Genomic DNA, 12,903 nt, shown 5'->3' with positions numbered 1-12,903 from the left:
TTCCCTTTAGGACTAAGAGTAAAGCTTCATTATGTAACTTCAAACTCTCCAAAAGGGATGGTGAGTAAATCCCAGATAATAGGATTTTGAAATCGGTAAAATCATACTGATGATGCTGATGGAACAAAAGCAATGCAAAGGATGCTTATGCCACTAGGACCACACCCTCAGACCACTTGTGTCAAGGGCAGTTAGTCATTAGTTTGTCTCATAGTTTGGGCAAAAGAGATATATATGCCAGTTGTCTCTATTGGAACTGCACACCCATGAAAATTGCATAAGGTCAATGTTGATTGACTAAAGTCTAGAAATTCAGATTCATGTCTCATTGCCTTACATTCTAACAAAAAATATAATGTGTATTTGTCCCTTTTAATGTGTATTTGTCCCTTTTAATAACGTTGAAGAAAAGCTAACCAAAATGAAAATCTCTGAAATTAAATTCTGTAAAATTATGAGACTCCACACCGTAAAGAACTGCTGGTTTTTGAGGGAGCCTAATAAACAATATCGCTTCTCCTTGCTCTCAGGTTAGACTGAGGAGTCAGGCAGGAAATCAATATTAGCTTTATTACCTGTAAAGGTTAATTGGAAAATGTGGCTAAGGTGTGAAGCTTCCTAATACTGCGCCCCAGAATTACAATTACTCACGCAAATATGGGTACAACTAGACAGCCACTGGCTTCGCCCATGGGGCCAGCCACTGTCACACTTATAGCACTGGAACAGATCAAAACAGTCCTGTTCTCTGCAGGCTGAAAGATGCCAGGAACAAGGTAGAAGAAGGAGCTACTCATACTCTGGTTTTCTCAGAACTTACCACATAGGTCATTCCCCCTCTCCTTGCTTGGGACCAAGGATGCTCTAATGGCACTCCCGCCACAGAGGAGGAAGCATCAGGAGTGCAAATGAACATCTCCCAACCTCCATGTTTGTTGCTTTTAACTCCTTGGCTGCCTGAGCAAATTTACCCGTCAAAAATGTATTGCCAGGTATTATTTATTCTATAGTTCCAGTAAGTGATAGTGTTTAATATTTGTAGGTTTTGTTAAAAGGGCCAATTTCTGCACAGAGAACCTGAATTCCATGTTGGAATATATGGTGGACAGTGGTTTGCCACCCAGACGTCCCATCTTCAGGTCTGAATCACTCATTTCTCCAGCTGCTGAGAGGGCTGGTGGCTGACATCTCACAGCTGGGCCCCCCACTCCCACCCCAGAGATTGCTCTCATCCCAGGCCACAGCCAATTACCACTTCATTCTGGGGTCTAAAAGCCAGCTCAGTTGGCCCCATTCAAGACAGCTCTGCAGGCCATACATCTCCAGAGCTCCCAGTGGGGTTGGCTGAGGTCAACACCGCCCCCCAGATAAACTTTTGGTGCACAAAACTCCTTCTGGGTCTGTTTCATGGGGAATATGACCCGTCACAGCATATTTGAACAGGAAATATTTTCTATATAAATGTATTTCTGCATATAGTAATTAAATGAAAGAAAAAAAGATGCTGGGTTCTACTTACCAAAATAAACTGAACATCAAACCAAGAAGCCATATTGAAAATACATTCTAGGTACTGGAGAAGGTTATTTGATAATAAAAACACAGCTAAAACTGGCCCATACAGCATATCTTCTCAGAAGGCCATTTATCACTGCAGCTTCTGGGACCCATTTGTGTAATTAGATCTTAATTATTTAGGAATCTTGGAAAAGTGCACAGGCAACTCTTCTCTTATGTCTGTCCTTTGATTGGGCTCTGGTCTCATGTGTTCTTTCAGTGTAACTTAAAAGGTGATGTTTACTTCTCTATGGGAGAAAAAAAAATAGTTGCAGAATTAAAAGAGGTAATTGAGCTTGACAGTAATCACAAATACTACCAGAAGTTCTTGTTGAAAACTAAATGTTATTTTAAAACTAACCCATGTTTTTGTTTTCATCCTATGCACAGGCCCAGGCCTCCCAATTTCCACCCTTCATGACGGCCACACTGATCAAGGTACTCTCTCTCCCACGCTGTTGTCTTGTCTTAAGAAATCCTGGACTCTTGTGACACTAGAGGAAGCAACACAGTTTCCCCACACCAGCAAGGGGAACAGTGATGGATTCTCTTATTGTATAGCTTATGATTATATAGATCAGCCTATTCTTTGAGTCAAACCTGATCATATGAAATTTAATAATTATTTGCAGTAAGAACCTGGCATAATGCAAATATATAAGAGGGATTAATCCTGTCTTCCCCAATCACCCTTCTCAAAAACACAGAAGCTTAGAATTGGAAGGAAACTTAAGATTTTTAGTACAATCTCCCTCCCAAATAAGAAGACCTGGTTTTTTGGTAACATCCCAAACTGGAGAAGAGTTCCAGATATAACTCCAGTTCGAAGCAGAGGGTGACTATCACGCTAGCTTTTTTGTTTTAACAGCTACATCACACTGTTGCCACGTATGAGAGCCCTGAAATTTGGAGGCTCTTTCCATTTTCAATTTCTATCAAGACAGAACTCCTCCATCCCGCATTTGTGATATTGGTTCAAAATAGTTCACAGCTCAAAGATGACCGTTTTTGCTCTCAGCGGAGATATCAAAGTGTATAACTGCCCTGAGACTCTTCCTGCGGTTCTCTGTTATCTTTTGATTTACTATTAAACATTATAGGGTTGAAGTTGATGGAGTCTAGGGGCAATGAGGGACTTCAGCACTCTGCTTTGGAATTAGTTTGGCTGCCAGCTCAATGGCCTAAGTATAGGTGAAAATAAGGCAATGAGGAGAAACAGAGTAGATTCAGGAGCTCAGGACAGGACAGGCATTGTAATAATGACACTGTGAATTTAGTTTCAGTTTGAAGTTTGGGGTTTTTTTTACCTTGTGTCTAATAATGAAATACTTTTAAGAATAATAGATTGTATTTCTCATTTCAACCTGCAGTGAGAGAAATTTTAAAGCAAGAATAGCTTGGAATTTGTAAGTTTTTGTGTTAATGGAAGTCACCATAAATGTATAATTCGCATTTTATCATGACCGCAAAATAAAGGTCAGCTTCCTTTTTTTAATGAGTTTCTACTTGCTTACTATCCTTCTCATATTCCTGCCAGATACAAATTTCTGTACTGCTTACAAAGCCTTGTTACTTCACCCCATACTTACAAAATAGGGACAGTGTTCATGTCAGTCTCATATATGTCATATGCATTTATATGTTTTCTAACTCTCAAAACATAATGCAAATTCTTTTACAGCACAGTTCTGCAAACTTGCCTCATGATGAAATTCTCCAGAGAGGTTTATTGTAAATACAGATTCTCAGGCCATCCCCAGAAATTCCAGTTCAGTAGGTCTTATATTGGGCTAGGGAATCTGTGTTTTTAATAAATCCCCAAATAAGTTTTGGAGTTGCTTTTTAGAGCAGATGTTATTTCTTCTATTTAGTTCTAGTTTTCTCAGCCATTTTCCATTGCATTTGGTGCCCCAAATTTTCATTCAATAGATATTTATTAAGCACTATTACATTAAAACAGACACTGTACTAGATACTAGATCCTTAAAATGAACAGATACTGGGTTAGAAATGGTCCCTATCCTCAAGGAGGTTATAGATCAGTGGGAAATGCAAACGTGTGAATGGGCAGTTACAACACAGTGGGATAAGGTATTAAGATAGGGGAAATAGAGATAGCATAAAAACATATAAGCAGGGCACCTCATCTGGGGTAGGGGGCTTAGGAAATGTTTCCTAATGATAGCTACATCGACTTTAAGACTCATAAATATAAAGGAGAGATTGATGCTGTTTGGATGTCTAGCTTGCTCAAGTGGATTGGTATTGATGCTTTTTACTGAAAGATGGGATTCACAGTGGAGAGAACATTTTGGAGAGATGATGAATTTTGTTTTCAATGTTGAGTTTGAGGTACTGATGGCATATAACTAAGAAGAGCTGTCCTGGAGTGACATAGTTTTGGATCTGGATGTTGGAGGATTGGTTTGAACTGAAGATAATGATCATGAAGTCATTCATTTATGGAATGAATGGTTACTAAGGTTACTAAGTCCATGGAAATGGATGATGCAGCAGAGTGGGGAAAATGAGGGTGGGCAAGGGTAGTGGAAAGTGAGCCTAGAGTAAAACTGTGCAGAAAACCAACACGAGAAATGGAAAGCGAAAAATGAACCTGTAAAGGAGACCCAGGGGGAACAGGAAGGAGGACAACCTTGAGAGTATGGAGTCACGAAAGGCAGGGGAAGAGAGGATCTCAAGAAAAAGAGAGTGATTATCTGTGTCAAGTGCTTCAGAGAGTGAAGCAAGACCTGCTCTAAATCAATGAGCTTAGCGAAATAAGGATGAACATTAGCTTGGTCAGAGCAGTTTCATTGGAGCAGTGGAGGTAGAGGCCAGACTGAAGCAAATTTAGGTCTGCATAGGAGGTAAATAAATAAAAAGAGACTATTTTCAGTAGGTTTGACTGATGAGCAAAGAGGTGGGATAATGACTGCAAGAGATTGATAGAGGTTTAAGTTAGTTTTTGAAAGCTGATAAACATTTGAGCATGGTTGAATGCTGATGGAAGAAACTTGGAGACCAAGAGGGGTTGAAGGCATAAAGGAGGGAGGCCGCTGAGAAGGTGGGCAAAGTGGAGTCCAGAGACAGGTGAGGAGATTAATCTCCAGCATTGTGATGAGAGAGAATGAGGAAATTACTGATGTAATTATATGAAAGTTTGTAGAAAACAGTGCTTCATTTTCTCTGCAAAGTGGGGTAAAGTCATTGGAAAATAACAGATAGTACTTGAACCAGATGCTATAAAAACCCAGAAGAGTTGGCACTTGACATGGAGGGCCCAGCTGAGGCTTAGTTGCTTCGGGCAGAGCAGATCTTCATTAAAATTACCTCACTGATTGAATAACCTTATTTATCAGATTTTCTGCAGATTCTTCACATAATTTAATCAATGAACAATATGTCATAGTTAATATGATTTAAACAAAAATCTCATATATGATCCATCATTCTTACCACTTGATTTCATTGCAATGAAGAGTCTTCAAACATTTGGAGAGCACATACTACACATCATGCACTTGGTACTGAGCATGCTGAGTGCTGAGTGTACAATGATGAGTGAAAGAAGGTAAAAGGTACAGTCTGGGCTGTAGCACTCCTTGCCACTTTATACACTGCTAATGCAGAGCCACATAGAGAAGTCCAATTGCCACCCCTCCCTCTCCTCACAGCCCTGTGAAGTTCCATTTTGCCTCCAAGGGGTGGGAAAATTGCACATTTACTCTCCATAAAAATGCAACCCTGGACTGTAGAAGCTTTAATAAGATTTTCCATTCAACTTGTCATTTCAGTAAGTCATGAATCAGAAAATTTCAGTAGCTAGGAACAGAATGGAATCAAGGTCAACCCAACGAGGCAACACCTGCGTGTTGTCTCTGACTTCCAGTATCTGTCTACAGAATGATAAACATGGTCTACGTAAATAAATATTGCAGCCATTCTTTGTGCTTACTCCACATAGATTCCCTTTATCCTTGACAGTTCCACACTCAGAACCCACACAAGGAGAAGGAAGAGCTGGCTCCATTGTAGTTATAATTGAGTATTCATTTTATTTTCTTTTTTGTTTTAACTTTTTAAATTGAATTATAGTTAATTTACAATGTTGCATTAGTTTCAGTGTACAGCAAAGTGACTCAGTTATACATATTCTTTTTCAGATTATTTTCCATTATAGGTTATTATAATATATTGAATATAGTTCTCTGTGCTATAAAGTAGGGTCCTTGTTGTTTATCTATTTTATATACAGTTGTGTGTATATGTTAATCCCAAACTCCTAATTTATCTTTCTCCCCTCCCCCTGCTATCCCTTTTTCTAGTTTTAACTTTTAAGTTGCCACAAGTATCTCTTTCCTGATGGATTGTCCAAAGTTAAAATGAAATGTATTATGTATCTTATACAACTCATACCAAAACATCTATACTTGTTCTAAGATTAAATATAACACTTTGGAACAAAATGCCATGAGTATATGAAAACTGAGAGTTACAAGGGAAGTGGTTTGGCAAACTTAGTGTAGTTACAAGTACTCCCCCCAGCTCCCCATCTTCAAGGACCACTTTTTTAAAAAGGCACAAAAACAAGGAAACCACAGGACTGGCATATCTCAGAAGTCATCCAGACCCTCTTTTAAAAAATAAAGCCACAAACTCCACTTATTATACAAAAATCTAACTTCTCTCTAGACGATACCTAATATCTATCCAGGTCAAAACAAAGCTTACAAAAAGTCCTCTACTGCTAGAAACCCATTCAAATGTATCACTGATCTACAGCATCAGGAGATCAATATATTTGTTCAGTTACAAAAATTAAAGTGTGAAACATAACTAAGCTCAAAGATAAACAGCAGTTTTTTAGGAGATCTTTTAAGGTGAAAGACAGAAATCATAGTGTGTATATTCTGTTGTTCTTTTAAGATATATAACTACCTTGAAAGAAAGGATTTGAAGGAATAGGATGCACAGAAATTCAATTGCAAAAAGAAAGAAAAAGGAAGAATATCCTATATTAAGCAAGTACAGCTGGAAAAGTTTAAGAAAGAAATAGATATAAAAAAATCACAGAATTAATATTTGACCTTACACATTGAAGATTTTAAAACAAACTTTGTAACTATAATACATACTTAATTATTTTAAATTTGAGGTTTCAGCAATATAGATTTTGCTTCTACCACTTTTTCAGTAAAAATAATTTTTTTTAAATGTCACCTACTCAGGTCATGGTTTCATGTTATAAAAAAAAAGTTAGAAACAGGAAAATGTGGCTGAATAAACATTGTTACTTCTGTGATTCTGCTCAAAATGTATTTTGATGCCATTAGGGTCTGTTTAAGAGACAATGACTGATGTCCTTCATAAACTCATCCCTGCTTTAAAGGCTGGATTAAAAATATCCTCGTCAATATGAAACTCCTTAAGCAATCCTTATACAGTTTCAGTTTCATCCATAGTAAAGCCAAAGACATTTTAAGAAAGAATTTTCCTATGGAATTTCTATTAATTAAAAATGAACATTTTATGTTTTTTTAAGAAATTAAAATCCTGGAAGAAAACAAGGAATTGGAAAATGCTTTGAAAAATATCCGGCTGCCTAAAGAGGAAATTAAGAAACTTGAAGTGGATGATATTAGTAAGATCTTTTAAAAATTTCTCATGAATAGATATGAAGCTGAACACTTATCTTGCTTTTTTAAAACAAAATTGTAGGGTAAATATTATAATCCAAACTCTACAATATTACAGGATCTTAATTTTAAAAATCTTACTGTCACATTAAATTTTTATGAAATATCTTCCATATGTTTGTGTATAGGTTGATCTTATACTTTTCTATAGCTCCATTGCAACACTGATACTTTTAAAAAGAGTTTATCTAATTTTAATTTTAAAATGTGTGTTTCTAGAAAAATAATAGTTCAACATTTCTAGCAATTTGTAAATTGGACAAAAATATGTAATAAAAATCAAGTAAAACATAGTCTTTGTTCTTAACAATTTACTAGTTATAAATTGATTTTATGTTATATATTGTTATTAAAGAAAATAAATAATGCTATGAGTATAGTGGAATGAAGATTTTTCTCTGTTTTTGTTTTTCAAGCTTTATGGTACAAGATGATTCTTCCTCCTCAGTTTGACAGATCAAAGAAGTATCCCTTGCTAATTCAAGTGTATGTAATATTTTCTTTGGTTTAAAAACTATTTACTGAAAATATGTTGGATTAAATACACATTTGTGAGATAGAATGAACCATTCTCCTCTGTAACAGTTCCTATTGATGCTGTTTTTATATATTCCCCAACTAATCAGAGTAAATAAAATATGGCTATTTAAAATAGCCTGAGAAAGTTTTGAGATTTTTAGATGGACTTGCTTGCATTTACTGTTTTGAATTTCCTTTGTATGGCAAATTGCCTAATGTGTCAGAATACCTTTGAGATAGAGAAATTGCAGCCAAAAAATATTGTAAATCATCTTAACATCTTATGTAATTGAGTTAGAAATGAAATAAGGGAATGGAATACATTTTGTGGAATCACACCCAAAATCAGTGCTGACCTACACACAATTTGCTTAAAACACCATGCATTTTTTTTAGTATATCTTATGCCTGCTTTTAGCAAGTGGCAGGTGGCAGAAATGACGAAAAACCCACACATATTCCTTGAAATGCCAACCCTAGATGTATCCGTTTTGGGGAATAGGAGAGGCTGTGTCCCAAAACAACTTCCTTGTAGCAAACCTCTGGGAAAAGCCTGGTCCTCTCTTGATTTTGAGCCAGTTCTAATGCCACTGTTATTGAAATTTTATCATACAAATGTACTGGGAAATACTAAAGGCAATTCTTGGCCATGATGGGAAGTTGAGTTTCACAAAGGAATCAGAGATTCTATCTTTTTCTTTTTTCTTTAGGTATGGTGGTCCCTGCAGTCAGAGTGTAAGGTCTGTATTTGCTATTAGTTGGATATCTTATCTTGCAAGTAAGGAAGGGATAGTCATTGCCTTGGTGGATGGTCGAGGAACAGCTTTCCAAGGTGACAAACTTCTGTATGCAGTGTATCGAAAGCTGGGTGTTTATGAAGTTGAGGACCAGATCACAGCTGTCAGGTGAGCGCCTTCTCATTCAAACAGAAACTGATGTCAGCAAAAGTCATGCAGTCATTCTCGGGTTTCTCCATCCTTAATGTCTTAAATTTTTTTGTCTATTTTTCTGACTTCATCTAAACCTATCATTAATCTTAAAGTGATATTTTTACCCAATATAAGAAAAAATTATTCACAGAAGAGAGAAGAAAAATGATTTATGGTGAAAGATGATAAATACTCTCTTTCCATGTTTCAGTCATTCTAACAGACTTTCATTACCATGGCTCACAATTAGCAGAAAAATTTGTATAACTCTAGGGATGGTCTGTAGGAAGCCAGACATCTGAATTTGCTCAAGCCTTGTGGATTCTACCTCATAAATTTAGAAATGGCTCAAGATTTCATCAGCACTATATACTTATAGATATTAGCATTCTTTTGTAATTAAACTAGCTATTTTAGCAATAATGTGTTTTCCTATTTTCATTGGACAAAAAATTTCTTTTACATAATAGAAATTTACAAAAACATTTAGGGGAAAGAGATTTATAATCTGAGTTCTTCTTCCCAACGACATTCTCAACCACAATTTATGGCTCAATCATCTCTTCCTGAAACAAAAAGAATAGAGTCACCAAAATTGTTCCTAATTTGGAAACACTGTGCAGGATTCTTCTGGATATTTCTGTATAGTTGTTGGGTTTCTGTTATTATGATGTGAGTAGGTGAAGTTGGAGAATAGTAGTTTGTAAATGTAAAAGCTAACACAGGCTGACTGTACTCTTAGTCATGGATATACGTGCATGAGTGATGTCTAAAGGTCAGACACTGTTTCACAGCAAAGAGCAATTTAGAAAATTAATTAGTATGTTTCTTTTATCATCTTAATATCATTAGCAGTTATTGATTTCAATGCAGCACACACAACACAGATTATATTTAACAACTAGGAGCCAGGACCAGACAACACTTTTCTGTATTTTTTTGTCTCTAATCAAAGCAGAAGAATTTAGACTCACAAGTAATTATTTTTTTTAAATAGAAAAGTAATCATAACCCATATGCTTTCAAATTTTTCTTTCATTCTGTGAACAGTAATAGACACACACTTACACCTAAAACATTCCGTTAAAAACAAAGTCTATTTGAGTAAAATCAGAAAAATTGATAAATAAATCATTAAATAACACTATACAATCTGTAGGCATCATTCACACCTAACTTCTAGGAGGCTCCATCTTTCTTACTGATCCAGATTTTTGGCCTTTCCACTATTTTAACATTTTTTGAGGGAGTCTTCGGCCTGATGGAGAGTCATAGAAAAGATAGTTCAAAGAAAAACTCTGAGATTCAATCGTTCATGTAAAGACTGTGGTACGCCTTAAGAATATTAACACAATTGTCAGCATTATAGACTTAATTCTTTACGGTATTGTTTTTGGCATTGTGGGTCGGGTCACATTTATTTGTATTTAAACCATGCAATAAACACCAAGGACATGTAATCCTGGGACAACATCAAAAGACAGAGATGTAAATTATGGTTTGTAATTCAACTTTCCGAAGTTGGTAGAGCTAAAAAGTGGTTTGTTTTGGCACTGGTTATAAAACAATCATCATTAACATCATACATCATTATATTTTTGTGCATTTATTTACCACTAAAAATGCAGCATTCAAATTTAAGAGGAATACCTCAAGAAACAGAACACATAGAACTGATAGCTTCTTAATGCTTTTCCTTGGATGAAATGAAACTTTAAACATGAAACCCATGTATAGACCTTAACAAAAATTGTTATTTCTGGTGTCCAACATATAGGACACGAAGCCACAAATTCTGTTGATTTTCACAATAATATACATGTCTTTGGCATTTAGAATTGAAAGGAAGATGGACCAGAGGCGGTAATTGGCTACGTTTACCTTCTCTGAGCCATTTTTAGGATGGAACCTGAAGAATGTCTTCCTACTCTGGATCAGGCATATGTTCACTCATTGACTCAGCCATTCAAGAACAGATGAAATATTAGTATATGCTGTTACAATACGCTGTATAAAATTGTGCAATTTACAATCTCAACATTCAGTGCACTTACAGTTTTTGAAGAGTGAATAAACCACAGGCACTCAAGGGAACATGGTTATTAGATGGAACTTTTTGTATTCACCTTAGTGAACAGAGGCAGCTGTATGGCAAAGCACATATACAGCAGTGGAGATGCCAGTTGGGACTGGCCTTGGCTTTGCTTGAAACCATTATTCTGCAAAAGGGAAAGGGAAGCCTTGAAACTCTATGCTTTGAGAAAACAAAAGCTAAAAGAATAGACTTACAGTGATAATTCTAGAAATAATTCAATCACATATCTTCCTGAGAAGTGTTTTAGGAATCAGACACTGAATGTCTGACTTGAGGAATTGGGATTGCAATTCCTCTGTGGTAGTCCTCAAATTACCTCCCCTCAAAGAATGAAATTTTTCCCTGGAATCTCTTATGAAATGCAATCCGGCTAAATTTTTTATATACCAAAAAAAAGCATAAGTACATATTTGGAAACAACAGTTAATACTACTCAGGGTCAAGAAACAGACTCAAGCAAAGCAAAGCAGGAAAAAAGAGAGGTCCTACAACCGCACAAATTTTGACTATACATAAGAGAAAGCCCCAAAGGATATGCTTGTGAGGTCAAAGCTTAAGTAAAACTGAGACCTGCTTTCTTCAGGCTCCTCTGCAAGTGGTTCATATGTGAGACCCTTAAAATTTCAGTAGTTATAGGATCAAATCTGCTCATTTGGGGTAGGTTTGGCATTTTTGACATTCCCACAATTTTGAAATTTTATATAACTTCAGGGTTAGCGGTAAAGAAGGATTATATGAGAAAAAATATATCATACTGTTATACATGGTATCAATAAGAACATTTCCAAAATAGAATAATAGTAATTGATTACTAAGGTTTCGAACTGACCTTAGATTTAGGGCATTTTTATGAGAGAAAAGTTGTAAAGTCCAGTCCAGCCTCCAAAATTAGAAAAAATGCTTTTTCACTTGCTATTAACATTTTGTTGATTTAACCACATTGTCAACAGTATCTCTGATAACCCTCCTGGAAGCTCTTCAGAATTTGGAGGTAAATTTTATACAGGCTTGTTGGTCTCAGATTATCTAGCTAACCTTTAACCTAGTCCTTCCAGAGTAAGTGTTAATGTTTCATTTCCATGTTAACTATTGCACTATCATTTCCTGTAAATGTCATCCCTTCGGAATAAACCTAGGAAGGGAGCTGTTAAGAATTTCCTGTTCCCATGTATCACCTGTTATTTGCTTTTACCCCAGATGCAAGGCAATATGATTGCTAGCTTCTGGGAGATCATAAAATCACGATTGATTTTATGGCTCAGAACTGGCTTCAAGCACTAGCATCAAGATTATTTTTTTGACAAAGAAAGTGAACCTTCTTTTCTTTCACTTGGCTTTTGAAGTTTGTGGGAGAATTGCCAAAATGCCACAATTTGCTGCCCGTTTTCTCTACTTTACTGTGACCAAGCATCAACACAGGTAGCAACTTTCCGTTTGCTACTGCGTTTCTCCCCTGTAGACTCTTCAGTGTCCCTCAGAATCAGTGTCGAGTAAGCTGTGACTGACGGGGCTTCTTCCCATCTGTTTGTGCCGGGCATCTACCCAACTCCTCTATGCATCAGAAACATGCATTTTGAATCCATGCAACGAGCAAAATGGTTGCTGTGAAATCCCTTTAAGAAATTCCATTATTTAACTAATGCAAATCACTCGGTCCTAGTTCCAGAGAAGAATGAGAAAGGGCATTAACGTCACCTAAGGCAACCAAAAAAATAGTATTTTTCTGGGGTCATGAGTGTCACTTTTGTCTCTTCCCCTCTTTTCCTTCACTGTCCCATCCAGGCCTCTATAATGGCTCATCCACTTCGCTGTTTTCTTCCACAGCTTCTGCTTCTCCAAGAGTTTCTTGAGTTTTTATTAAAACGTTCCCCAAATAAATCACAATTGCTCTAGAACACCAACCATCAAGGAAGCATGGAATAAATTAGCCTAAAACACTCTCTTTTTGTACCAATGACGTAGTTAGATTTCTGAGGGCTTCCCAGGACTTTTTGAAGGTTGTCCTTCAGCATGGTCCCTTGCTCCTGAGGATAGATTTATTTTCAAACTCATTTTTAAATGGAGGCTCTTCTGTGAGGGAAATTGAATGAATAATGTTCATATCCTG

The 12,903-nt window shown here is 36.4% G+C and overlaps 1 protein-coding gene across 1 annotated transcript in view; it reads left to right on the top strand.

Moving 5' to 3' along the window:
- Positions 1-12,903, top strand: part of FAP (fibroblast activation protein alpha) — a 69,622-nt gene that overhangs the window by 44,919 nt on the left and 11,800 nt on the right. The window contains 4 exon segments of the mRNA XM_061200721.1: positions 1,948-1,995; positions 7,100-7,198; positions 7,670-7,739; positions 8,483-8,677. Of these exon segments, the coding sequence (XP_061056704.1) occupies positions 1,948-1,995; positions 7,100-7,198; positions 7,670-7,739; positions 8,483-8,677 (412 nt within the window).

The sequence above is a fragment of the Eubalaena glacialis genome, chromosome 1 (genome assembly GCF_028564815.1).
Source record: "Eubalaena glacialis isolate mEubGla1 chromosome 1, mEubGla1.1.hap2.+ XY, whole genome shotgun sequence".
NCBI classification, from domain to species: Eukaryota; Metazoa; Chordata; class Mammalia; order Artiodactyla; family Balaenidae; genus Eubalaena; species Eubalaena glacialis.
Note: the sequence above shows the minus strand (reverse complement) of the source record. Positions and strands in the feature narration are given on the sequence as shown.